Genomic DNA, 25,347 nt, shown 5'->3' with positions numbered 1-25,347 from the left:
TCCGGCGGGCTTTGGAAAAGGGGGCGGGACCTTTCCGGGAACCAGCCAAAGGGAAGGGCCCTCGGCCCGGGGCCAGGCGAAGGGGGCGGGGCCTCCGGCGGGGCTCGGCGAAGAGGGCGGGGCCTCCTCCGGGAACCAGCCAAAGGGAAGGGCCCTCGGCCCGGGGCCAGGCGAAGGGGGCGGGGCCTCCGGCTGGGTTTGGGGAAGGGGCGGAGACCCGCGGGGGACCAGGCGAATGGGGCGGGCCGGGGGCGGCGGCCCGCAGGGGCGCGCTCGGCCTCGGCGGCGCCGCGGCACCCTGCCTCGGGCCGGCTGCGCAGACGGCCGCGGCGTGGAGTCGCGGGGGCGCAGGATGTCGGGGGTCCCGGGCGTCGGGCCGCTGGGCCGCGCCAAGCCCGGCGCAGGGAGCGCGTCGCCCGCCGGCTTCGTGCTGGGGCTGGACGTGGGCAGCTCGGTCATCCGCTGCCATGTCTACGACCGCGCGGCGCGCGTCCGCGGCTCCAGCGCGCACAAGGTAACGGGGCGCGGGGTCGGGCCGGGCCGCTGCCCCCCGCCGCGCCCGCCGCGCCGGGTCCCGAGCGGCGCGTGGGGCGGCGCGTCCCCGCCCCCCGGGCCCCGCCGAGCCCCGCGCTCGGCCCCCTGCCTGCCCCTTCCCGGCCGGGCAGGACGGCGCGGCTGGCCGCCCGGGGCCGCTCACGCCCGCCGGGGCATCCGCGGCTCCGCCCTCCCGGGAGGGACTCGTGGGGCAGGGCTGGTTTGGGTCGATTTTTCCGTGCCCTTCCTTGATCGCCCACGTCCCGCCCGGCCACGATCCGATTTCAGTCTCGCTCTGGGCATCTCTAGTAACCCGCCCCGCTTCGGGTGCCCCCTAGTCCCGCCGGCCTCTGATGCACCTGAACGCGGGAGGGAGCTGACCCGTTGGCAAGCCCGCGTGGCCACTTCCTTTCCGAAGTGGAGAATTCCCGAGAACTTTCTGTTCTTCTGCTCTGAGAAAGCGTACCAGGTGCTCAGCAAAGGGGACAGCCTGGGACTGTTTGGCGAGAAGAGCCTCGCCAAACAAATTCCCAGCGCGCCAAGACCATGGGTTCTCAGATCTGGTGCTGATCGGTCCCTGTGAGCCCGCGGGGGGTGTTAGTTACCTGTTTGGAGCGTTTGGTCGCAGGACCTAGAGGGTGAGCTGGAACCACCCCAGCGCTCTCCTTGGGCTCCCTTGCACACGCTACCCACCGTCGTCACGCCCCCATCTCCTCCAACCCGTGCGGTTGTGCTCCTTATCCTTCTCTGAGGCCTTATCACAAGCCTTCCTTCTCCCCTTTCTAGACACAAAGCACATTTGTTGCAAGCAGTGATTTTGTTTTGTTTTGTTTTGGGTTTTGTTTTCAGTAATGAAAGTCTTGCACCAGGAGAGACAGAGTGTTACAAGATGACAGTGTCTCACTGGGGTTGTTGGATAGTTTGGTGCTAATTATTCAGATATTTTATAAGTGGGGTGAGAATCTCAAAGACTGGGACCAGAGAGACAGTACAGCTGCACTTGCAGCGGGTTTGATTCCTCCTGGGTTTGATTCCCCTGAACCCCACCAGGAGTCATCCCTGAGGACAGAGACAGAAGTAAACCCTGAGCACCATTGGGTAAGGCCCACAAGCGAAAAAGGAAAGAAAAAAAGGAAAGGAAAAAAGCTGGAAAGATTGCCCTTTTGAGCAGAGAACAATATCAACATGTTGGGTTTTACTTAAAACTGAAATCGCGATGGTGGGGAGACAGCACAGCGGGTAGGGCGTTTGCCTTGCACGCCGCCGACCCGGGTTCGATTCCCAGCATCTCATATGATCCCCTGAGCACTGCAAACAGGAGCCGTTCCTTTAGGGAGCTTTCAGACCATGCTGGAGATGCCTGTTTGATTCTCGTGGCCTCTTTTGGAGCAGAGATGCCGCTTACAGATCTTACATGTCGTGGCGCTTTAGATCAAAAGAGCACACAGTTGGAAAGCCCACATGTGAATGTTTGACAATTTTAATTTTTTATAATAGAGAAAGTTGAGTGGACAGAGATAGCACAGTGGTTAGGGCACAGTTCCTAGTGCCCGGCCTGGGTTTGGTCCAGGGCCCTGCGTCCTGGTTCCCCGGGCATTGCTGGGTGCCAGACCTGGAGGTCCCCATGCACCACCCGGGGCCCGGGTGTCCTCGGCTCTGCAGGCCTGAGCAGCACATCATCAGGCCCTTATGTTAATCCACTTGCTGAGAATCATCCCTGCAGCCCACAGCCCGCCTGAGCACTGCTTGGGGGGCACCCTCTATACCCCCTGTTCTCCACTGAAATAACAGTGTGAAAGGCCATGAGAGAGGACGATGTCTTGGAAGGACAGGACAGGGAGGCCAGGTGAAAGGAAACAACCACATCTCCAGCCCTCTGTCCCCAGTGCTTGGAGGAGGCTGAGGAGACAGCATGGCGGGCTTTGCATGCGGGAGACCTGGGTTCGATCCCCACACCTCAAGGTCTTCCCAGGCACTCCTGGGAGTATCCTAAGCACCACCAGGTGGGCTCAAAGACCAAAAAGAACCAAAATCGCTGGTTGTAGGGCCAGGAATGCAGCTCAGTAGTGGAGCCTTTGCTTTGTATGTGGGAGGCCCTGGGGTGCATCACTCGCTTCTCAAAGGTAAATGCATCAGGAAATAAAATAGAATTAGTTTCGTTTAAGAGGGTAAAGAGTTCAGTCTCTGAGAGACAGTAAAGTGGAATTCATCTGCCCCACAGGTGGGGGAGGGTGTGGGACAGGGTATACTGGGGTTTTTGGTGGTGGAGGATGGGCACTGGTGAAGGGACGGGTATTTCATCATTGTATGACCGAGACTTAAACCTGAAAGCTTTGTAACTACTCTCACAGTGATTCAATAAATAAATTTATAAAAAGGAAAAAAAAAGTAAGGTGGAGTTCATGCCCAATTCAATCAGCCTAATCAATGACTGAATAAATAGCAATACTGCTACATTAAAATAAAAAAAAAAAGGAGTTTAGCCTCTGAATTTAGGAATTTGCTTATTGGGGTCCAGGAGGTAGCTCAGTGGTAGAGCCCAGGCTTCTCACACCTAAGGCCCTGGGTTTGATCCCTGGCACCAACCCCCCACACCCCCAGAGAAAATAATCACGAACAGAACTGAATGCTGACAGTTTGTTTTTTCTCAGGAGACAGTTTGTTTCTTCTCAGATTTTCTAGGCCTGGTCTTCCTCAACAATTCTGAGCATTATGAAGGTGGCAAACAAGCTTCAACCATAATGCTTGGAAGCAGCAAGCAGGACCCAGGACCACCCTGAGGCCTCCATGATCTGTACCAGGAATGCGCAGGGGACCACCTAATGCCAGGGATAGAGCTGGGGCCGGTAGCGTACAGGGCAAGTGCCTTAGCCTCTATAAAGTCTCTTTGGTGCTGCCATTTTCCCTTTTAGTTTGTTTTTGTGGGGGGCCGTACCTGAGCAGCTTACTCCTGGCACTATGCTCGGGGATCACTCCTGAAAGGCTCGGGGACCATGTGAGGTGCTGGGGGTCAAACCCAGGCTGGCTGTGTGCAAGGCGGGCGCCCTACCCGCTAGGCTATCGCTCTGGCCCTTTTCTTTGATGAAATATGTGTTCAGAGTCTTTTGTCCCCCTTTATTGGAGCGGGGCAGGGAGGAGGGTGAGAGGAATTGCTTTTCAGTGTTGAGTTTTAAGATCTCTTTCTATTTTCTGGGCCTCTATAATTCCTATATTGAATATGTAAATACTGTCCACTGTCCTCCTATTGTTCATCGATTTGCTCGAGCGGGCCCAGTAACGTCTCCATTTTGAGACTTGTTGTTACTGTGTCTGGCATATTGAATACGTCACGGGTAGCTTGCCAGGCTTTGCCATGTGGGCGAGATACTCTCGGTAGTTTGCCGGGCTCTCCAAGAGGAACAGAGGAATCGAACCCAGCTCGGCCGGGCTGGCTGCACGCAAGGCAAACGCCCTACCTCTGTGCTATCACTCAATTTGTAGAAATTTTTGTCAGCCTTTCAATTTTCCGAACAATATCTGTTGCAGAGCCAGTGGTTTTCATGTTGATGAAGTCCAGTTCATCACATCTTTGTGTTTATGAGTTGCGTTTTTGTAGTCATGTTTAAGAAACTGACCTAAACCCAAATCAGCAAGCTTATTCGCCTGTTTCTCTTCTCAGCATTTTAGGGGTTCATGTTTTACATTCAGGTGTATGATCAGGTTTGAATTACATTTGGTTTGATGTGCGAACTTTACACTGAGGTTTATCTTTTTGCATGGGGATGTTTCGTTGTTCCAACTCTGTTGAGGAAAAAAGAAACTGGGATTTTTATTGCCTTTTCCATTTGTCAGAAATCATCATCTAGACTTTTGTGGTTTTTCCTAAACTTCATTCTACACTGTTGATCTTTTTTTGGCTTTTGGGGTCATACCCAGCGATGCTCAGGGGTTACTCCTGGCTCTGAACTCAGGAATTACTCCTAGTGGTGCTTGGGGGAACGAATGAGATTCCAGGGATTGAACCCGGATTGACCATGAGCAGAGCAAACGCCCTCCCTGCTGTTCTGTCGCTCTGACCCTCTATTTTCTTTATACTTTATTTGGAGTGGAGGGAAGTAGGGGCACTTGTGAGTAATGCTCAGGATGCCCCCGGGACCCTCCTGGAAATTCTTGGATAGTCTGGCCAGAGGCTCAGCGTTTAGGACCTGGGGATGGAGTACTGTCTAGGCCCTGCGGGGTCAGGGGTACCCCGATCACCCCGGCAATGCATCGAGGGCCTTGAGGATTGTACTTGGCAATGCTCAGCAGACCATGTGGTGCCAGGGATCAAATCAAAGTCGGCCAATTGCAAGGCCTGTGCCTTAGTCCTTCCGTGCTATCATTCTGGTCTCTGTCTGTCTCTTTGTGCTGGTCACAGGCTTTCGATGGTGGGAACTTGGTGCTGTGATTCTGCTGTGTTCCTTTCCACATTGTTTGGGCTCTCTTGCCTTTCAGAATCATCATGGTTTTATCAACAAAGCGATAGCACAGTGGGTAGGGCGTTCGCCTCACAAGCGGCCAACATGGCCGACCCGAGTTCGATTCCTCCGCCCCTCTCGGAGAGCCCGGCAAGCTACCGAGAGTATTCGATATGCCAGACACAGTAACAACAAAGTCTCCAATGGAGACGTTACTGGGCCCGCTCGAGCAAATCGACGATCAACGGGGGAGGGCCTTTACCTTTACCTTTATCCTCATAGGACATTTGAGGTTCTGACGAGAAGTGCAGCCGTGGGAATCCTCGTTCCGTGTAGGGACCGTGTCAGGTCGATCCAGGTTTTCATCCTTTTGATTTTTCAGCATTTTACTACTGGCTCTCAGTGTGTAACACTTTGGATTTATCTCCTTACGAGTACTCTGAATTTCTTGAATAAATAGGTTTTTAATTTTTCTCGGAACTAGGACATTTAGAGCACTATGAGTTCTGTGGAGAATTTTCTTTTTTCCCTCCCTACTCTGGCTCGTTGTCCTTCAGGGACTCTGACTCCCTGGAAGCCAGGCCTGTTCTCTCGTCCCACATCCCACTGAGGCTCCGGTCCTTCCTTCTGCTCTCTTCTCCTTGTCTTGTGCAGTTTAGATGATTTTCAATGACGTATCTTTATTGTAAGGACTTTTTTTTTTGGCTTTTTGGGTCACACCTGGCAATGCACAGGGGTTACTCCTGGCTCTGCACTCAGGAATGACTCCTGGCAGTGCTCAGGGGACCATACGGGATGCTGGGAATCGAACCCGGGTTGGCCGCATGCAAGGCAAATGCCCTACCCGCTGTGCTATTGCTCCAGCCCCAGGACTTTTTTATTTTTTTAACCCATTGTTTCCATTCTATCATTAAAGCACATTGGTAACATTTTTAAAATTTGAATTCTCACCTTTTTTTTCTTTTTAAAGTTAGCTGATTTGCACCCTCAATCCTCCAGTTTTAAATCAGGCTGGAGCGATAGCACAGCGGGTAGGGCGTTCGCCTTACAAGCGGCCAACATGGCCGACCCGAGTTCGATTCCTCCGCTCCTCTCGGAGAGCCCGGCAAGCTACCGAGAGTATTCGATATGCCAGACACAGTAACAACAAAGTCTCCAATGGAGACGTTACTGGGCCCGCTTGAGCAAATCAACGATCAACGGGAGGGCCTTTACCTTTACCTTTATTTGATGTATAAAGAATGTCTGGGGTAGAGAGGTACGATGGCAGGTAAGGGCGCTTGCGTTGCACGCACCAACCAGGTTCAATCCCCAGCACCCCATATGGTTCCCCCCTCCCCCCAGTATTGCCAGGAGTGATTCCTGAGGGCAGAGCCAGGAGGATTGCTGGGTGTGGCCCAAAAGCCAAATAATGCCTGTCTAAGTTCCACAACATAATGTTTGGTTACACATTTGCATGGCCAGGGGAGTTAATATGCCCAGCCCCTTCCCAGTTCCCCCCTGTGTGGGGGACCACACTTTGCACAGGCTGCTCTTGGCCAGTTTCACGTTATTAACCAGTCACATGGCTGCTCTTTTTTTGGGGGGGGGTCACACCCGGCGATGCACAGGGGTTACTCCTGGCTCTGCACTCAGGAATCAGTCCTGGTGCTTCTCAGGGGACCATATGGGATGCTGAGGATCGAACCTGGGTTGGCTGTGTGCAAGGCAAACGCCCTACCTGCTGTGTTATCGCTCCAGCCCCCACATGACTGCTCTTTAGGTCTCTAGAACTTTGTCTGTATTTCAAGAATTTCAGGTTTGTTCCCCGCAGCCTTCAAGGCCTGTTTCTCCCACTCCCTGAAGTGTTGCATTTCAGAGTTCAGTGGGACATCCGGGGCTACCTCGGTCTTGCCTAAGGTGTCATACCCCACTGTTGGTCTATATCGAGTTCCTGCCCGTGCAGGAGTGTGTGCCTCTGAGCCGGGGGTCTCTTCCCCAGCCCCTCATCACTGTATTTTGTCTTTCTTGACTTAGTCCGGTCTTTGCCGAGACACACCATGTTTCCTGCCCTTCTCAGAGGGTGCCGGTAATAGCGCGTCAAAAACCCGGGTCCGAGATTCTTGTAACCTCGATGACCACAGATGTTATCTTCTTCCCTGTGAGTTGAGATACTGTTCATTTTACCTTGTACTTTTAAAAATATTTTATTTTATTTTACTTTGCTTTTCGGGACATACCCAGTGGTGCTCAGGCCTAGCCCTGCGCTCAATGGATCCTGGTGATGCTTGGGGGACCGTATGGGGTACTGAGGATCTACCCGCTGTTCTATCTCTCCAGACCCCTGTCCCCCTTGTAACTTGATTTTTGCATCTGCGCCCTTCTGTCCCTTCTCATGGTTATTATCGCCTTCGTTGCCACCGTCCCTGGGGTCACACAATTGTTGTGTTGCCAGGGTTGCAAACACGTGGTTGTGTTGCTTCGTGGGGAGCAAACACACACACACACACACACCACACACTTGGTTGCAGAGTACTGAGGGACAGACACTGGGGGTGGTGCCACAGACGACCCCATTAGTGCTGGGGACCCCGTTCGTGGGGCTGTATCAGGCGTCCGACTCCCAGCCTCATGCCTCCCTAGCTGGCTCCCCTATCCAGGCCACGAATCGTGGGCTTCAGACCACACGTCCTGCAGCTGTGGACTCAGCCTTTGTTCTGTTCTCAACGTCATGGCACTGCTCCGTGGCCCTGCCCTGTGTCCATGCCCCCTGGGGGTCCGTGTGGCAGGGGTCTGCCCCTTGGGCCCCGGGGGACGGCCTTGCTGTGGTTTGGCTTCTACGCGCCCTCCAAGTACAGTCCCTTTGCACTAGAGGCGTCACCCGGGCCAGCACTGCCCAGAGCACCTGGAATTCCCGATGCGTGTGTGTGTGTGTGTGTGTGTGTGTGTGTGTGTGTGTGTGTGTTGGGGGCCACACCCAGCGATATTCAGGTTTACTCAGGAATCACATCACTCCTGACAGTGCTCAGGGGGACCCTGTGGGATACTGAGGATCGAACCCAGGTCGGCTGCATGTAAGGCAAATGCTCTGCCTGCTGTATTAGCACCCTGACCTCTTCCCTTGGTTTTAATTTCCTTTTCTTTTTTTTTTATGTCATCATCTTTTCTGAAATTGTTGCCAAGTCTGGGGTGACCCTCACATTGGACTGCCTGGCCCCGACTCACCGTGTAGGAAGCAAAGCTTCCGGATTTCCTGGACAAGCGGGAGCGGCCTGCAGGCGGCCTCTGAGGACCCTCCCAGGCCATCCCAGGCTCCTGCACCCCTGGGACCTTCTTGGCATTTTCCTATCCCCGCAGCCTCTCCTTGTGGGTCTTTCTGGAAAGCCATAGCTTTCGTGACCTCGGTCAGCTGCTGTCCCTGTGTCTGACCCGAGGCAGCCAGGTGCATCCTTAGGGCCACAGCTACTGCTCTGGATGAGAAATGGGGTTTCTCCCTGCCTGCCCGTGTATGCCAAAGCAAGGTCCTCTGCAACCGGTGTCCATCCCAGCATCCAGGGGCCAGGCCAGGAGGTCCCGGGGAGACCCCCGGGAAACTCCCCAGCAGCTCCTCTACCTGAGTTCGCGTCTGCTCGGGCTCCCTGACGTCATTCTTATCTTTTAGTTTTAGTTTGGGTGCCACCCCCAGCTGTGTCCCAGGGGCCTCCTGTGGGTTTGAGGGACTGCGTGGTGCCGGTGACGGAAGCCAGGACTCCCAGCAGAGCCCGGGTGCACCCTGGGTTTTCTCAGTGTTCCGCTTCCGGAAGTCTAACGCTGTGTTTGAATGAGCCACAAGGGGGGCCGGGCGCCACTCCCAGCAGTGCTTGGCCCTGTGGTGCCAGCCTGGCAGATTGGCATTTAGGGACCACCAGAATAAGACCTGGCAGTGCTCAGTGGGGGCATGCAGTGCTGGAGGTCAGAGCTGTCCTGCGTAACTTCAAGCCTGACTTTCTGGGAAATTGAAAGCAGGTCTTCTGTAAACTCATAAAGGAATGGCTATTATTTCAGGGAGTCCTCTTAGATACTGTATTTCCCCGTTGTAACAGTAAACATGAATCATGTTACAAAGTCATCGTAATTATTTCAACAGTCACCTTAAGGCCCAGGTGCTATTGCCTTGATCTAATATGTGTGTGTGTGTGTGTGTGTGTGTGTGTGTGTTTTTCTTCTCTCTTCCTCACATAGGTAGAAAATCTTTATCCTCAACCTGGCTGGGTTGAAATTGATCCTGACGTTCTCTGGGCCAAATTTGTGGCTGTAATAAAGGAATCTGTTAAAGGTAATTGGATTTATAAATTTATAAATTAAAAAATGTTCATTCTATCAGGGTGAAGGGTGGGGGGGTGGGTACCCCTCGCAGTGCTCAGGACCTATTCCTGGCTCTGTGCTCAGGAATGACCCCTGGTACTCGTGGGGAACAGTAGGTGGTGCCAGGAATGACCCAGAGTGGCCTGTATGCGAGGCCAGTGCCTTAACTCTTCCCCTGTCTCAAGGGTTTGCCCACAGTCCCCTGAACTGTGTGGGTTTCTGTTAGGGCACCGAACGGGTCATGCACAGGTTCCCTGTCATTTCGGGGGCTCTTTGCAGCTGAGAGGGAACCTCTTTGAGGAGGAGGTGACAGCAATTCTGGTCCTTTTATGTTGGTTCCTTTCAGCTCTGCACAGAGCCCCCCTCCCCCGTCCATCCCCCCCCCCCCACACACACACACACACCAGCCCCGCCCTGGACCTGGTAGCCCAGGCAGAACAGAGGCCCTGCAGGTGTAGCAGGCAGAGGTGCTGGGCAGAGTCTCTGCCCAGCCCGGCCCAGCTGCCTTTTTGTCCAGTGCGCTTGCGTCCTGCCCCTGCTAACGTCTTGGGTGCAGAGCACCTGCCCCACTCCGAGGTCTTGGTTCTCAGAAGAATATTTACGATGCTCCCTTGGGCAGGAGACAACCGTAAAGAAACATCAATTCGGAACCCTTTGAGCTTTATTTTCCTAGCTTCTCTGCCTCTTAAAGTTTGAAACCTTTCAAAGCCTCCTTTTAATTTTAAATGCTTTACCATTTTATTTATTTATTCACTGGGGTTTGTTAGTTTGGATTTGGGGTTATTGGGGGGGACCACACCTGGTGGTGCTCAGAGCTGACTCCTGTCTCAGTGCTCAGGCATCACTCCTGGTGGGGCTCAGGGTTCCGTGTGTGATGCTGGGGAGCCAACCTGGGTTGACTGCATGAAAGGCAAGCACCCTACCTCCTGAACTATCTCTCTGACCCTCTGTTTATTTTTTTATTGTAGTTTAGGTAATAATGTTCCAGTAGTGTTTCAGTTTATGACATTAATGTACAAAGTTCCTAAACACACCCATCACCAAAGTGCCCATGACACCACCACCCCCTCCAATAGACACACATGTGCCCCCTCCCCATCCTTTTCAACTTTGGCCCCATATTCCTTTCCTCTCCCCCGTCTCTTCCCATTGCCTGAGCCCTCAGTGATCAATCCTCAGATATATGGTCAGTTACTCGAGGACAAAGTGGGGCCAGAGAGATAGTACAGCGGGTAAGTTGCAGTCCCCAGCATTGCATTGAACCCCTGAGCACTACCAGCAGTGATCCCTAAGCAATAAGCCAGGACTAAGTCCTGAGCACCACCAGGATGGCCTAAAAAAAAACAAGCATGCACCAAAAAAGATCTGTGACAGAGGACTTGGGTGAGAGAAGTAGAACAGGGAAAGACTTTTCAACAAACGGTGCAGGGAAAACTGGACAGCCACATGAAAACTAACAAACAAACAAACAACCAGTACTTGGATCCACAGCACACAACATCCACACACTAATTCCAAGTGGGCCAAAGACCCAGAAATCAGAACCCCAAGCTGAAAAATATGTTGAGGAAAACCTAGGCAGGAATCTAGGAGGTGGACATCAAAAAGGTCTTCGATGACCTGATTCCACTGGTCCACTGTCCACTGTCTTCCCATTGTTCATCGATTTGCTTGAGCAGGCACCAGTAAGGTCTCCATTATGAGACTTGTTACTGTTTTTGGCATATCAAATATGTCATGGGGAGCTTGCCAGGCTTTGCTGTGCGGGCGGGATACTCTCGGTAGCGTGCCGGGCTCTCCGACAGGGAAGGAGAAATTGAACCCGGGTCGGCTGCATGCAAGGAAAACGCCCTACCGGCTGTGCTATTGCTTCAGGTACAGATAACAAAACCAAAAGTGATCAGTTGGACTTCCACAAGGCTGGAAAGTTTGTTTCTGCTTGGCCAAACCCCCTCTTGAGAAGTTTCGAGAACAGATTCATGGAGCATGCTGGCCTCCGGCTTCAGAACCTGTTTTGCAGGCTTTGCTCACTCTCACTGCCTGACTCATGGAAGTTTGATTTGGGTAATGACTGGGGTCACTCCCACAAGCTCTGTGCTGGCCGCAATGGGAAGGAATCTTCTCCAATGTAACTGGAGAGGAATTTATCACCCAGGAAATTAAACATAGTGCAGTAATACTGTCTCGTAATTAGCCTCCGTAATTCCCTTTGCTGCGTCTGGGCCATTCATAACTGTTTCGATCTAGACTCCAAAGGGGAGGTGCTGCAGAGAGCAGCCGAGTTGCTTCATCTCTTTACCACAGAGCAAGCCCTTTGGGACCCCCACTGAGACCGTGGGGGTCCCAACACCAGCAGGCCCACCTAGGTGGCAGCTTGCGGGGCTCGTCTGATTATTTCCGCAGGATTACAGTCAGGTTTGTGTTTGCGGGGAAAGTGCTGTTCTCAGGATGCATCTTCCACAAATTGAATCCATTAATTCTGTTTGATTGAATCCATTAATTCTATTTGCTGGGATGAATTGCCTTTTAAAGGATGACCACACACGCTAAAACAAACATCCAGAAATGACTGCATTTTCAGAAATTTGGGAAGCCCCTGGCTAAAGGTTTTGTCTGCATCCGAGAATCTCCTGTGGTGGACAGAATAAGGCCTGACCTCCAGCTGAGGGCTCCTTTCCTGTCTGCCTTATCCCAGCTCCTGCTGTCGCCTGGTCATTGAAAAATTCCAGATGGAATCTTGCAGGATTATCAAGAAGAAAATGCAGTCTGAGCAGCCCTTGTTTCTGTCTGGCATTTCAAGCACAAGGCCACTTTGTTATTAGAATATGGCTTTTTCCCCTCTTTTATTTTTTAAGTTATTTTTCAAGTTAAATGTTTTCTGCTCAAGTGTTTCATGTTTTATCTCAGTCATTGATGACAGTGTTTCTGTCAAGGATGGGAAGATACAGCCCAAGTCCTGTAGCACATGCCTGGCATGCAGGAGGCCTTGAGTTGGCCCTTGTACCCCCCCAGCACTTCCAGGTGTGACCCTAGTAGCCCCTCAGTACCTCTGGGGTTGGGCCCTATTTCTAAGGCGGTTCTAGGACATGCTTTCTCTTCCTTACAAAGGAAACGCTGCAAAGAACGTAGCTGGTTTTACAGCTTGTGTTTTTATCTCCCTGTTTTCAGCTGCGGGAATAGAAATGAATCAAATCCTTGGTCTGGGCATTTCAACACAGAGGGCGACTTTCATTACGTGGAACAAGTAAGTGCTGGGTCCGATGCTGGGGCGATGCCCCCACGAGTAATTGCCTGCCCTGAAACCGGTCTGGGGAGTTGGGATTCCGTGAACTAAGAGTCATTTGGGGAGGCCTGCCGGGGTGGGGGGGGGGCGGTGGAGGGGCCCCGACTTCCTGGAGTCCATCCTGTGTGTTACCTGGACTTGTTGTATGTGACGAGACGGTGCCGAGCACCCTCCCAGCTGGCAGTGTGAGCTCATCTCTCACCCGAGCACAGGCCTAGCATATAGGAGTTCCAGAAAGCTCACGTGTCTCCTGCTTGGACCTGGCTCTGTATCCCTGTGGGCTTCATCTTTGGTCTTGAGGGACCTCCCAGGGCCTTAGGTGCGAGGTCATGATAAGACACAGAATATCCTCATAGCTCCTGGCATCCTTTATCTAGCAGAGAAGTCAGTGGTCAGGCATCGGGTCTCCTTAGACCAGACACTTGAGAATCAAGTCGCTGAGGGTCACCAGGATCAGCGGTCGAACAGAGACTCCCAGTTATCTTCTGGCGACTGAAGCGATGCGTGCTTTTCCCATGACCTCCGCTGGCTGGCAGCTTAGGTTCCTTGTTTTAAGCAGCCCCGCCAGCAGCCACGGCTGGGGAGAAGAGTTCTTTGTTCTAGAGCATTCCTGACAGAGACAATTCTGAGACCCGGCTCCAAGCCCCCTCCGGCTCCAGGTCACTCAGTACCAGGCAAGAGGAGGGAGTTCGAGGGTGAGCAGCTGTCCTGGCTGTGAGGTTTGAGGGACCTGATCCCAGTGAGAGGCTCCAAGAGGAGGAGGGGTTGGGGGGTGATGGGTAGGTGTTCCTGGGGATACACCCACAGGAGGCGATCCCAAGGTCCTGGGGGCGGGGACCTGGTGCAGACTGAGGCTGGCTGAGTCCTACAGACCGGGGTCTGCAGGGAAGCCCCGAGGTCTCGGGCTGACGCCTGCGCACGGCTGCTGTTCTCCTGCCTCAGCCACTCCCGCCCGCTGCCCGGGACACCAAGAACCTGCAGCCCAGCCTCCCCCATCACAGGAAGGAGGGAGCAGCCCCAGGTCACCTGCCTGGTTTAGGTGGACCCAGCAGGCCCTGTGGACAGTGGTGCAGGGGCCAGAGGGCGCTGCCCAGGACACTCAGGAATGTTTAGTGGCCCCCACCGTCCAAGCACGGGTAGCACCCACACCCCGGCCCAGGAGGTGACACCCAGCAGTCCCCAGGCTCTGCCACCTGCCTCCAACTGCAGAAGGGCCTGTGCGCTCTCCACTCCAGTTCAGGGGGGCAGAAGCGCAGAAAGGCTGGGGGTCTGGGCACGGACTCTCCTCTCCCTACGACAAAGGGCAGCCAACAGTGAAACCCTGGCCAGACAGGGCCGAGAAGCTGGGCACCCGGGAAGCAGTGGACCGAAGGGCCACAGCAGGGTGGATTCTCAGGGACAGCAACCCTGCACGTGGTGTCACAGGGACCTGGGTGCCGAGTCAGCTGTGACAGGGAGAGCAGAGTGTCCCTGGACCCAGAGACAGTCGGGGTAGCCGGAACCCAAATCCACCTCCTTCCCTCAGTGAAACCGTGTGCAGGGATGGGGCTCTGCGGGCTCCGGAAGCACGCTGTGGTTGTTGGGAGCTAAAATACTGAATATTAAACACACATCCGTGCATGTACGCTCGCGCACCCACACACTCATGCACATACATGTGCTCACACACATACACACATGCACACGTGCGCACTCACACACGTTCATATACACATACATACACATGTGCACACACATGCATGCACACATGTGCACACATACACCCACACATGTGCACACACATGTGCATGCATACAGACATACACATACACGCGTGCATGCACACATACACATATACACGTGTGCGTACGGATACACACACACACACAGACACCTTTTCATGTCTCTTGACATACAACCCTTTGGCCCTAGTGACCTGCTGTGATGCGCAAAGTGGCGGGTTCTGGAAGCCTCCGAGATGCCAAGATGCAGTAGCAAATGCTTCTTTCTTTTTCTCCTGTGTTTTTTTAAGAGAAATCGACATTCGGTTTCCTGCCCCGTGAAACACCCTATTGTTCCTCCAATGGGGCCCCAGCCCCCCCCCCCCAGTTCCTTCTCTCCTGCAGCTGGCCCAGTTGTGTAGTCCGGGCCCTGAGAAAAAAGAGACTTGGTTTCCTGGGGATCGCTGTGAAGATGTCGAAACTTTGAATTTGATTTTCATTCTTTTATTTTTTCGGTCTTTCTCCCATGTGTTCCTTTCACCTTTCCAAGCTGAGGAAACTTGAGTTTATATGATTGAGTTTTCCTCCTAGTCTTCCTTCAGATGAAAACAATTTTTGAAATATATTTCATCAGGGGGCGGGGGGGTAGGGTGTTTCCCTTTCCTTCTTTTTTTTTTTTTTTAATCTCAGTGGTTTTACATTGGTTGTTGTTTTTTTTTTTTGGGGGGGGGGGGCTTTGTGGGTCACACCCAGCAATGCTCAGGGCTAATTCCTGGCTCTGCACTCAGGAATCACTCCTGATGGTGCTCGGGGGACCATATGGGATGCTGGGAATTGAACCTGAAACCTGGGTCAGCTTTGTGTAAGGCAAATGCCCTACCGGCCATACTATCACTCCAGCCTTTACACGGATTTTATTCCCCTCATAAATGAGCTGTTCTGTTTCATAAGTGTGTGTGTGTGTGTGTGTGTGTGTGTGTGTGTGTGTGTGTGTGCCTTTTGCCAACCAAGGTCACAGTGGGATGTTGCCATTTAGTCCCAGAAACTCTGAGTCACATGAACCGGAGTTCACTTGGTTGCTGAGTGAGGGGTCTGGGAGGGGTGGTGCTATATCCCAGCTAATCTCAATGTGGAGCTGAATCTGGCCTTTAAGGAAGTATCTAGTGTCACAATGCAGATGAGTGAAGGACTCTGTGTCCTGCTGAATCAGGGCCTTTTGTTGTAGCACTTGCTACCCAAGCCAGTGGTTCCTCATTGGTGGTAACTGCAGGCACAGAAGCAAACTCAGGGCCCTGTGAGATTGGGTGAAGGCAGCTCAGCCACATTGCTGGGGCCATAGTTCAATGGGAGGGTATTGGCCAGGTCATAATTGACCCAGGTTCAATCCCCAGCTCCCCATAGGGCAACCCTGGAGCTCAGAGCCAAGAGTAAGCCCTGAGCACAGCCCACATGACCCCTAAAATCAAATTGCTGTGTAAATATTTGCTGAATCTGTGATTGAAAATCAGGTCACAAGGATAAGTAGATGTGATAGTAAAATGACTCCAAAGGGTCCGAGATCTTAGGCCACTTTGCCATTTCGTCCCTCCCACCTCCTTCCCCTTCCCCTCCCAGGATTGGCGGGTCTGGATCACACTCTGTGACACTCAAGTCTTACTCCTGAGTCTGAGCTCTGGGCATTAGCTTGGCCATGAGGGAAAAGGAACTCTCATCCATTCTTGGTGGAATTGTGGACTGGTTCACCTCTTTGGAAACTGGTATGGAAACTTCTCAAATGGCTTAGGAATTCCGCTTTCATAATGACCCAGCTTTTCCACTTCTTGGCATCTGCGTCAGGGCCCCCCAAACACTGTTTTGAAAAGACATTTGCATGCTTCTGTTCATTGCATCACTATTCACAGCAGCCCAGATCTGAAACAACCCAAGTGATGACCAGATAAAGAAACTTTGGCTGTTTGTCTGGTGGCCTACTGCTCGGCTCTGAGAAATGATGGAAGAGGCAGTTTGCCCCCCACTGTGGTGGAACTGGGGAGTATCACGCGGTGATGTCAGTCACAAGAGGAACAGACACAGGGCTGGAGCGATAGTACAGCGGGGAGGGCATTTGCCTTGCAATTAGCCAACCCAGGATCGATCCCTGGCATCCCATATGGTCCCCTGCGCCCTCCAGGAGTGATTCCTGAGTGCAGAGCCAGGAGTAAGCCCTGAGCACTGCCTAAAGTGGCCCAAAAGCAAACAAACAAGCAAAAAGGCAGATGGACAGACATAGAATGACCTCGCGTTTATAGGATTTAGAGAAACATAGTGAAGGAATAGCAAAGGCAGCCATACCTGAGAATGGTCAGTAGAACTGATCTTCCCAAGGGCAGCGTTGGGGCGGGCGGGGGGTGGGGGGAGCAGGGTGGGGACCCTGAGACTACGGAAAGGGATGCAGACACTCTGTTGGAGGGTGAGGGGACACTGGAGCATCCTGGAAATCTTCTCATGAATGTTCTGTAAAGCACAGCCCCTTCCTCAAAGGAAAATGTTTTTGCTTCTGGATTTTGGTTTTTTCCAGGGGGTAGGAAGGGGGGCTTGCGACCACACCTGGCGATATTCAGAGCTTACTTTTGGCTCTGTGCTCAGGGACCATTCCTGGAAATCCTCAGAGATCCACACTATGGGTTGCCAGGGATTGAACCCCGGTCAGCCACGTGCATGGTGAGTGTCTCCCCGATGTGTGATGGCCCCAGCCCCCACTGTACGCAGCTGAGCCTTCCCCCTCCAGTCCTCCATGCGGGGACAGCAGCCGGTGGCCAGGGCCGGCCGTGGAGCCACCCGTCCTGCAGAAAGCTGCCTTTTGTGCCACAAAGTGTGAGTCTGGCCCAGTGCTGAGAGGTGTCAGCCTCAGGGACTTCCAGAGGACCTCCTGGAAGACTGCAAAAGTGCCCGGGCCTTTCTCTGAGACTTTGGGGAGCCTCACAGTTAAAGAATCCCAGGATCACAGCGCTCACAGGCGTTTCTGAGGCTTCAGTGCCCACACGCCAGGGTTCTGCCTCTGTTTTTTGGCTTGTTTGTTTTGTTCTGTTTTTATTTGTTTGGAGGCCAAATGCAGCCTTGCCTAGAGCTGCCTCTTGCCTCTGTGCTGGGGATTACTCCTGGCTCCATACTCAGGGATTACTCCTGGCAGGGCTCAGGTGCCCCAATAGCAAGGCCAGGGGTTGCGACTCTGGTGGGTGCCTGAACCCCTGAACTCTGGTCCCCAAGGAATACTCTCTTTGCAAAAATAGTTTGGCAAGCCCCAGCTCTGCCTGAAGGGAAAGTCGGCAGCCCATGAGGAGTGGAAAAGTAAAGTTTCAACTCACCACATTTGTTTTTTAAAGGGAAAGCTTTTAAACACCTCATAGACCAATGTAAGGATCAGTCATGACTTAAGGATATGTTTGATGAATTAGTTTGTTAAAATGCAAAGTTTCAGATTTTCAGTTCTCTAATCAGAGCCTCTCAGTATTCACCCTCCGAGCTTAATGACGTCGATGTGTTTTTAGACTTAAGCTGAAATCCGTGTGGAACGTGGCCACGGCAAAGGGTTACACTCACGGACTGTTATCGAAGTCCATAATGCATGTTATATTGATAATTGCTTTCAGAGAGAAAATTAATGTCACAAAGATTTTTGGTTTTGTTTTTATTTGGGGGCCACACCTGGCGATGCTTGGGGGACCATGTGGGATGTCTGGGATCAAACCCCGGCCATTGGCTACATGCAAGGTGAAAGCCCTACCCACTGTATTACCTCACCGGCCCTCTGTCTAGACTTTTTTTATCGAGTATAACTGATGCATCAGCTGCTCCCTGGGTGCTGTCTGGGTTGGGCACCCTAGCTCGGAAGGCCTCTGGAGACTGTTGGGAATTAGAATCATTAAAACAATATACAAGATTAGTCGTGGCACCAACTTCTGCCACATTAGAGGAGCTGGAAACCCGCCATGCCCTTTGACCCCATAATCTCTCACAGAAACGAGGGAGATTTGAGGGAAATGATGCCAAGAAGCCCTGGCAGTACCTCAAAACCTGAGTCTTGGAAATAGGGTCAGTGCAGATGAAGTGAGTAAGCCGTGGGCACAGTGCAGCAGGCTGGGCTTCTAATGTGTTGTGACTGGCGTCTTGACGTGTACACGTCCATGTGAGCAGGCAGGCAGAGTTCTGCACACGTCAGAGACGAAGGTGTGCTTCGGGTTTTCAGAGGGAGGGGTCAGCAGACGCCCCCAGCCTCCGGTTCCTGAGGATGGCATGAAAGAGAAGAGCCCGCCGACCCCCAAATGATGTAGTGTTTTATTGTCCAGCTTGTGGCTTGCTTGCTTCCCTGCAGACTGACTCTGGTGTCCTTGCCAGCAGCTACGGTCACAGGGCTGCCCTTGTCCTCCTCCCCGGCTTATCTGCCCTCTTGATAGACACCAGTTACAGTGGCTAGTGTAGTTAGGGTAGTTGGGATGGATTAGTGACCTCTGTCCATGTGTGTTGCATCTCCCCGCCCCTCAGCTATATCTGCGACCTGATTGGTTCTGCTCTCTGAGGTCGTCCAATAGGAACACCCAGCCATACTGTGTATGTAAATGAAGGTGTGCAGTGATTGTGGGGTAACCAGACTGTATAAGGCAATCGGTGGCTGGAGTGATAGTACAGGTCGCTGGGTGTTTGCCTTGCATGCGGCCGACCCGGGTTCTATCCCCAGCATCCCATATAGTCCCCCGAGCACTGCCGGAGTGATTACTGAGTGCAGAACCAGGAGTAACCCCTGAGCATCACCGAATGTCTCCCCAAAAACCAAAAAAAAAAAAAGACAATGGCATGCACCAAGGTTTGGAGGACATCTGTAGGGTCCCTTATAAGGTGACCCCCTCAGAGGTGTTGATCATCATTGCCCCTCTTCCTTTGTTTCTTCTCGAACACTTTGTCATTCTCTAGCCTCCACAACTGGCCGAATTAAGCCATTGCTCTGCTTTTAAGGTGCTCAATTTGTGGCACTTCATATGGCAATCCAAAGCTGGCTTTCAGCAAATAGAAGAGTTGTCCTAAATTTTAATCATCAATAAGAAACAAAGCCAGATCAAAAATTATTTTGACATCACGTAGAATTTTTATTTTCTAAGTGTATCTGAAAAAAAATCTGTCTACATTCACTCAAGTTTGAGTTTAATTGTGGAAACCAGCTACAGCCTGTAATGTGGAAGGTCATGCCTTGGTATATAATTTTATCTATAATTGAGGGCTCAACCCATGGGAGAATCTCTTCTCTGATTTGTACTAATAACGGTGACCATTTTGATCGCTAAAGAGAGAAAAAGTAACATATTCATGCTGTAGGTGATTGCTGCCATTCCCTTAGTAAAGGTAAAAAAAAAAATGGAGGAAAGGACATTTTTAAAAAGAGTGAAAAGAGGGGCTCGAGTGATAGCACTGTAGGCAGGGAGTTTGCCTTGCATGCAGCTGACGCAGGTTCAATCCCCAGCATCCCATTTGGTCCCCTGAGCACCGCCAGGAGTGATTCCTGAGTGCAGAGCCAGGAGTAACCCCTGTACATCGCCAGGTATGACCCAAAAAGCAAACCAAAAAAAAAAAACAGTGAAATAAAAATATAAATCATGGGAGAAAATATCTGTAAATGTATGTTTGACAGAGAGAACTGAGCTGATTCAGCCACAACAAAACAACCCAACTGATCAAAGAAAAACAGACTTGAATAACGCACAAATGTTTGGTCAGCTTCTTCAAAGAGAAATGCTCAGAGATAACCAGCCGGCCTTGGAGAATCAAATCAGACCCCCAGAGACGCCCCTTCACAAACACGAGGCTAACAGTAATCGAAAATCAGAAAATTTGAGTCTTGATAAAGACATACAGAGAAGTGGAAAATCTTCTATATTGAAATTGCAGTGGATTGCAGTGGTGCCACGACTGAGAACTATTTGGCAGCTCCCCAGAAACTAGCCACAGACTTACCATGTGGTCCAGCAGTTCTGATCCTGGCTACACACCTAAGGGGACAGGAAATGGGGCTCACATATATCTTGAGCAGAGTTGATTGTAGCACCGTTATTCATTGTGGCCGGAAGCTGGAAAAAACCTGGATAGCAGTGATGGTTAGAGTATGTGAAATGTACCTAATGCCACTGAATTGTGTGCTTCAAAATGGTAAACATGGCAAATGTTGTGTCGCCCTAATTAAAGTAGAAGCAGGAGAGTGTATGAGAGAAATCACTTAAGTAGTAGACCATGGAACCCAACAAAGTAAGGAACCCTCTGAGAGGGTTGAAAAGGGAATGTTTGAGGAATTAATTGAGGAATTAATTTGAATGGGTTGGAATTTGGGGATGAAGTGACAGTATAGTGGTAGGGCACTTGCCTTTTAGGCTGTAGGCCTGGGTTCGATCCCCGGCATCAAATATGATCTCCTAGCAACGCCAGGGGTAATTCCTAAGTGCAGAGCCAGGAGTAACTCCTAAAGATTGCTGGGTGTGATCCAAAACCCAGAACATCAAAGTTATAGTGTGTTTGAAGGGAGGATATTGAGGAGGTAAAAGGATTAAAACTGAAAATAGCAGCAAGATATGCGGGCTTACATGGTAGAATGTTTCCAGGTGAGAAAGTTGGGGAGACGGTGAGGGCAGGCCACTGGGGTGTGAGAGCTGGTCAGTCTCTTACGGGAAGGGACTGGAGCTGGGGCGGACAGCCAGCCCAGAGGGATGCTGGGGCAGTAGATGGATCTCTGTGGTTGCACATTTGTAGCAGTCACAGAGGAAACAGGAGTTGTTTCCACTCTAGTTCTTCATCCTGTATTTGGATTGTGGTGTAGATCCAGAGTTTGTGGAATGTCTTGGTAGTGGACAGCGTTTGCTAAGTGCAGTAGGTTCCCTGAGATGGTCCCGTCCTGTCCTGACGCTGAGAAGCACAGCATGAAGCTGGCAGTGTCCCGGCCTCTCTGGAGGCAGAAGCAGACTTCTTTTTTTTTTTTAACTTTTTTTATTGAATCACTGTGAGATAGACCCTTACAAAGCCATTCATGATTGGATTTCAGTCATACAGTGTTCCAACACCCAACACCCATCCCTCCACCAGTGTGCATTTCCCAGCACCAGTGTCCCCAGTTTCCCTCCTTCCAACCCCCACCTCCAGACTGCCTCTATGGCAAGCACTTTTCTTCTCTCTCTCTCTCTCTCTCTCTCTCTCTCTCTCTCTCTCTCTCTCTCTCTCTCTCTCTTCTCCCCCGCATTCTTCCCCCCTCTCCTTTTGGGCATTGTGATTTGCAATATTCATGTTGAAAGGCTATCAAGAATATCCCTTACCTACTTTTAACCCTCAGATCTTGTCAGCGTCATCATTCCCAGCTATTATTGTCATAGTGATCTCTTCTTTAGCTTATCTACCCTCAGGCCCCCCCACCACACACACACTTGTGGTTCGTTCCAACCATTGACCAGTCCTCCTAGCCCCTGTTTTCCCTGACCATGGATATTAGTCTCCTATTCTCTATCTTTTCATATCCCACAGATGAAAGCAGTCATTCTGTATCTGTAGCGGGAAATTTCTTTATCGAGTTGTGTCTAGCGTGATAAGCACAATGAAGGGGCAAAACTTTGACCTCATTATTTTGCCTTCTTCAGGCACATAAGCAAGTTTTTCATGATCTTCCCACTCATTTTGTATTTTTCAACTGTCTACGTTCTACTGATTCCAAAATGGTATCTTTATGGAGGCATCTGGTGTACTGACACTGTCCTCCCGTTGTTCATCGATTTGCTCGAGCAGGCCCAGTAACGTCTCCATTGGAGACTTTGTTGTTACTGTGTCTGGCATATTGAGTACGTCACGGGGAGCTTGCCAGGCTCTGCCGTGCAGGCGAGATACTCTCGGTAGCTTGCCGGGCTCTCCGAGAGGGGCGGAGGAATCGAACTCGGGTCGGCCATGTTGGCTGCGTGCAAGGCAAACGCCCTACCGCCATGCTATTGCTCCAGCCCCTGGTGTACAGTTTCTTACTATTTACATCACAGTGGTCATGTAGTGAGTTCACATAAAAATGAAAGAGAAGCCATTCAGAAGGACTCATCGAAGTAAGTCCTTGGAAATGATTGGGCTTCTTATTTTGTTCTTTTGTCGCAAATCTTTTGTACATAACTGTCTGATTTGTTCTGAGTCTCAACATGCTGTTTCCATCTTTCTTAGGAAAACGGGAAGTCATTTTCACAATTTCATTAGTTGGCAAGACCTAAGAGCTATTGACCTTGTAAAATCTTGGAATAGTTCCCTTTTAATGAAGGTAATCATTTTCTTATCTTCCGTAATTTAAATACTACTGGGTGTGGTTTTTATTTTTAATCCTGTAAGTGTCCCGTCATTATAGGTTTAATTGTAGTGTTTCCTACCTGGCTGTTTAGGTTAAGAAGGAAAGACACACACACACACACACACACACACACACACACACACACACACACACACACTTCCCAGACCAGTGAGATTTAATAATAGTCTTTCCAACGCTCTGGCTCTGTGATGGAGAGACTGGCCTGTAGCTCAAAAAGTCCCAGGGCAGTCAGGGACAGCACAGAGTGTGACAGTCAGGGAGAATTCCTGTTTCCATTCCCAGGGAAATGGAAAAACAGGGGCTGTGTCCAGAAAAGCTACAGGCGCATCCAGATCTTTGGTGGTGCAGTCAGCGTAGGGAGCAGATAGTGGGATGAGTAACTGGCTCCCCTCCACCAGCTCTTAACGTGAAGCCCAGACCAGCGGAAGCTGAGGGCGCTGGGCAGGAAGCCTGTGTGGCATCCACATCCTCTCCTGAGTGTAAAGAGGATAGGTAAACAGAGACTGGCCCACATCCAAAAGAACAAAAGCAAACGGTGTTGGTGCGGATGTGGCGAAAAAGGGACCCTCCTTCACTACTGGTGGGAATGCCGACTGGTTCAGCCCTTCTGGAAACAGTATGGACGATTCTCAAAAAATTAGAAGCTGAGCTCCCATTTGACCCAGCAATACCACTGCTGGGAATATATCCCAGAGAAGCAAAAAAGTAAAGTCGAAATGACATCTGCACTTGTATGTTCATTGCTGCACTGTTCACAATAGCCAAAATTTGGAAAAAACCTGAGTGCCCAAGAACAGATGACTGGTTAAAGAAACTTTGGTACATCTACACAATGGAATATTATGCAGCTGTTAGTAACAATGAAGTCATGAAATTTACATACAAGTGGTTGTACATGGAAAGTATCATGCTAAGTGAAATGAGCCAGAAAGAGAGGGACAGACATAGAAAAACTGCATTCATCTGGGGACTATAAAGTAACAGAATGGGAGACGAATACCCAAGAATAGTTGAGATAAATACCAGGACGTCTGCTCCACGGCTTGAAAGCTGGTAGCAGATGCTGGGGAAAAGGCAGCTCATATAGAGAAGGGAACACCAAGTAAAGGATGTTTGGAGGATTCGCTTGGGATGCAAGGTGCGTGCTGAAAGTAGACTATAGACCAAATACGATGGCTACTCAATACCTCTGTTGCAAACTACAACACCCTAAAGGAAAGAGAGAGCAAAAGGGAATGCCCTGCCACAGAGGTGGGGCAGGGTGGGGGGGATGGAGTACGGGGTTGGGAGGGCTACTGGGATCATTGGTGGTAGAGAATGGACACTGGTGGAGGGATGGATATCATTGTATAACTGAAACCCAAGCACAGAAGTTTGTAAGTCTACCACCATTCCTCATGGTGTTTCGCTAATAAAAATAAATAAATACTGAAGAGGATGGGTAAGTGGATGCTCCAGCTTTGCAGTGTCTGGGTTAGTGTCCGTGCTGTGTTCGGAGCACTTCCATCAGTAGCTACACCTGGAAGTGCTGTCTCAGCTAAAGGATGCACCGGGCGGGCTGACCGATGACTGTTGGTGATGACTGTCGGTTCCGCCTGTGAGGTGCTTGGAGACACTGATCTTCACCGAACACCAACAGGAGCCATGAAGATGCCCAGGCCCGCTTAGCCAGTTTTAGCGCTCAGAAGCACTTGCCTGGGAGAGCTGGTAAGCGGCACTAAGCCCTTGGCAGGCGAGCCCAGTTCTGCTGGGAGGGGCCGTTTACCAACGCTGCTGAGGTCTTTAACAAAGGCCTGAAGGACCTTAGAAACCTGGCATCCCCCATAGACGGCTGTGAGGAGGTTGCCCCATGCAGTTCTGTGGGTTTTCCACCCAGAGTGGCGTGTCATTTGAGGCCTCGATACATTCATTTGAGTTCTCAGCCGGTCCATTCCTGTAGCATTGCAGGGGAGGTGTTCGGCACGTTTTTGTCCCCACAAAGAGGCTACCTTGACCATGAAGTCCTGACTCCCGGCGCCCAGATCACAGTCACAGAGCAAACCGTGACTCTCAGCACTAACCATGGATAGTGGCCACGTGCAGGATGAGAGTTTGGGCTCCACCGAGTAGAAAAACGCTCACAAGCCAACTTGGACGGTTTGGCACCCGTGATTAGTCACTCAGGGTTCGTGCCAAGGGTCCTGGCCGTGCTCAGCATATGGAACCGAGAGCTAACCCGAGGTCATTCAGTCAGCGAAGGCCACCAAACAGGAGGTGAGGGGAGGGAGTTGACACCCCTGGTCCCCTCTCCTCGGGGCCCCATGCCCCCCACCCACTCTTGCTCTGATTCTCAGGGTTTCTTTTCTTTTTCTTTTTGTTTTTTGGGCCATACCCAGTGATGCCCAGGGCTGATGGCTGGCTTTGCACTCAGGAGTCCCTCCTGCCGGGTGCTGAGTTCAACCCTGGAGATGGCCACATGCAAGCAAACCCCTTCTGGCCATCCTATCGCTCCAGTCCCCGAGTCAGACATAGTTTAAATCACACATCCATGAAGCTAATTATAGGTTGACAGAAGTTGTAAGAAGTGGCGCAGAGAGCCTTGAAATTGAGGTGCCAGACTGACTTGGCCGGTGCAGAAATAGAGAGCACTTGGTGCCACCCCTCGTCTGCCTGCCTTAGAAGGAAGCGCCCCAAGTGCTCCCACGGCCACGACTGCTGGCCTGGGTCATCATCACACACTCGTGCGCA

The 25,347-nt window shown here is 51.4% G+C and overlaps 1 protein-coding gene across 1 annotated transcript in view; it reads left to right on the top strand.

Moving 5' to 3' along the window:
* The first annotated feature begins 206 nt into the window (after positions 1–206).
* GK5 (glycerol kinase 5) overlaps positions 207–25,347 on the top strand; it is a 66,281-nt gene continuing 41,140 nt past the window's right edge. The window contains exons 1-4 of the mRNA XM_056122071.1: positions 207–514; positions 9,171–9,264; positions 12,462–12,537; positions 22,479–22,572. Of these exons, the coding sequence (XP_055978046.1) occupies positions 236–514; positions 9,171–9,264; positions 12,462–12,537; positions 22,479–22,572 (543 nt within the window). The 5' untranslated portion in view covers positions 207–235. The remainder of the gene's footprint in view (positions 515–9,170; positions 9,265–12,461; positions 12,538–22,478; positions 22,573–25,347) is intronic.

This window comes from Sorex fumeus, unplaced genomic scaffold (assembly GCF_029834395.1).
Source record: "Sorex fumeus unplaced genomic scaffold, SorFum_2.1 ptg000044l, whole genome shotgun sequence".
NCBI classification, from domain to species: Eukaryota; Metazoa; Chordata; class Mammalia; order Eulipotyphla; family Soricidae; genus Sorex; species Sorex fumeus.
Note: the sequence above shows the minus strand (reverse complement) of the source record. Positions and strands in the feature narration are given on the sequence as shown.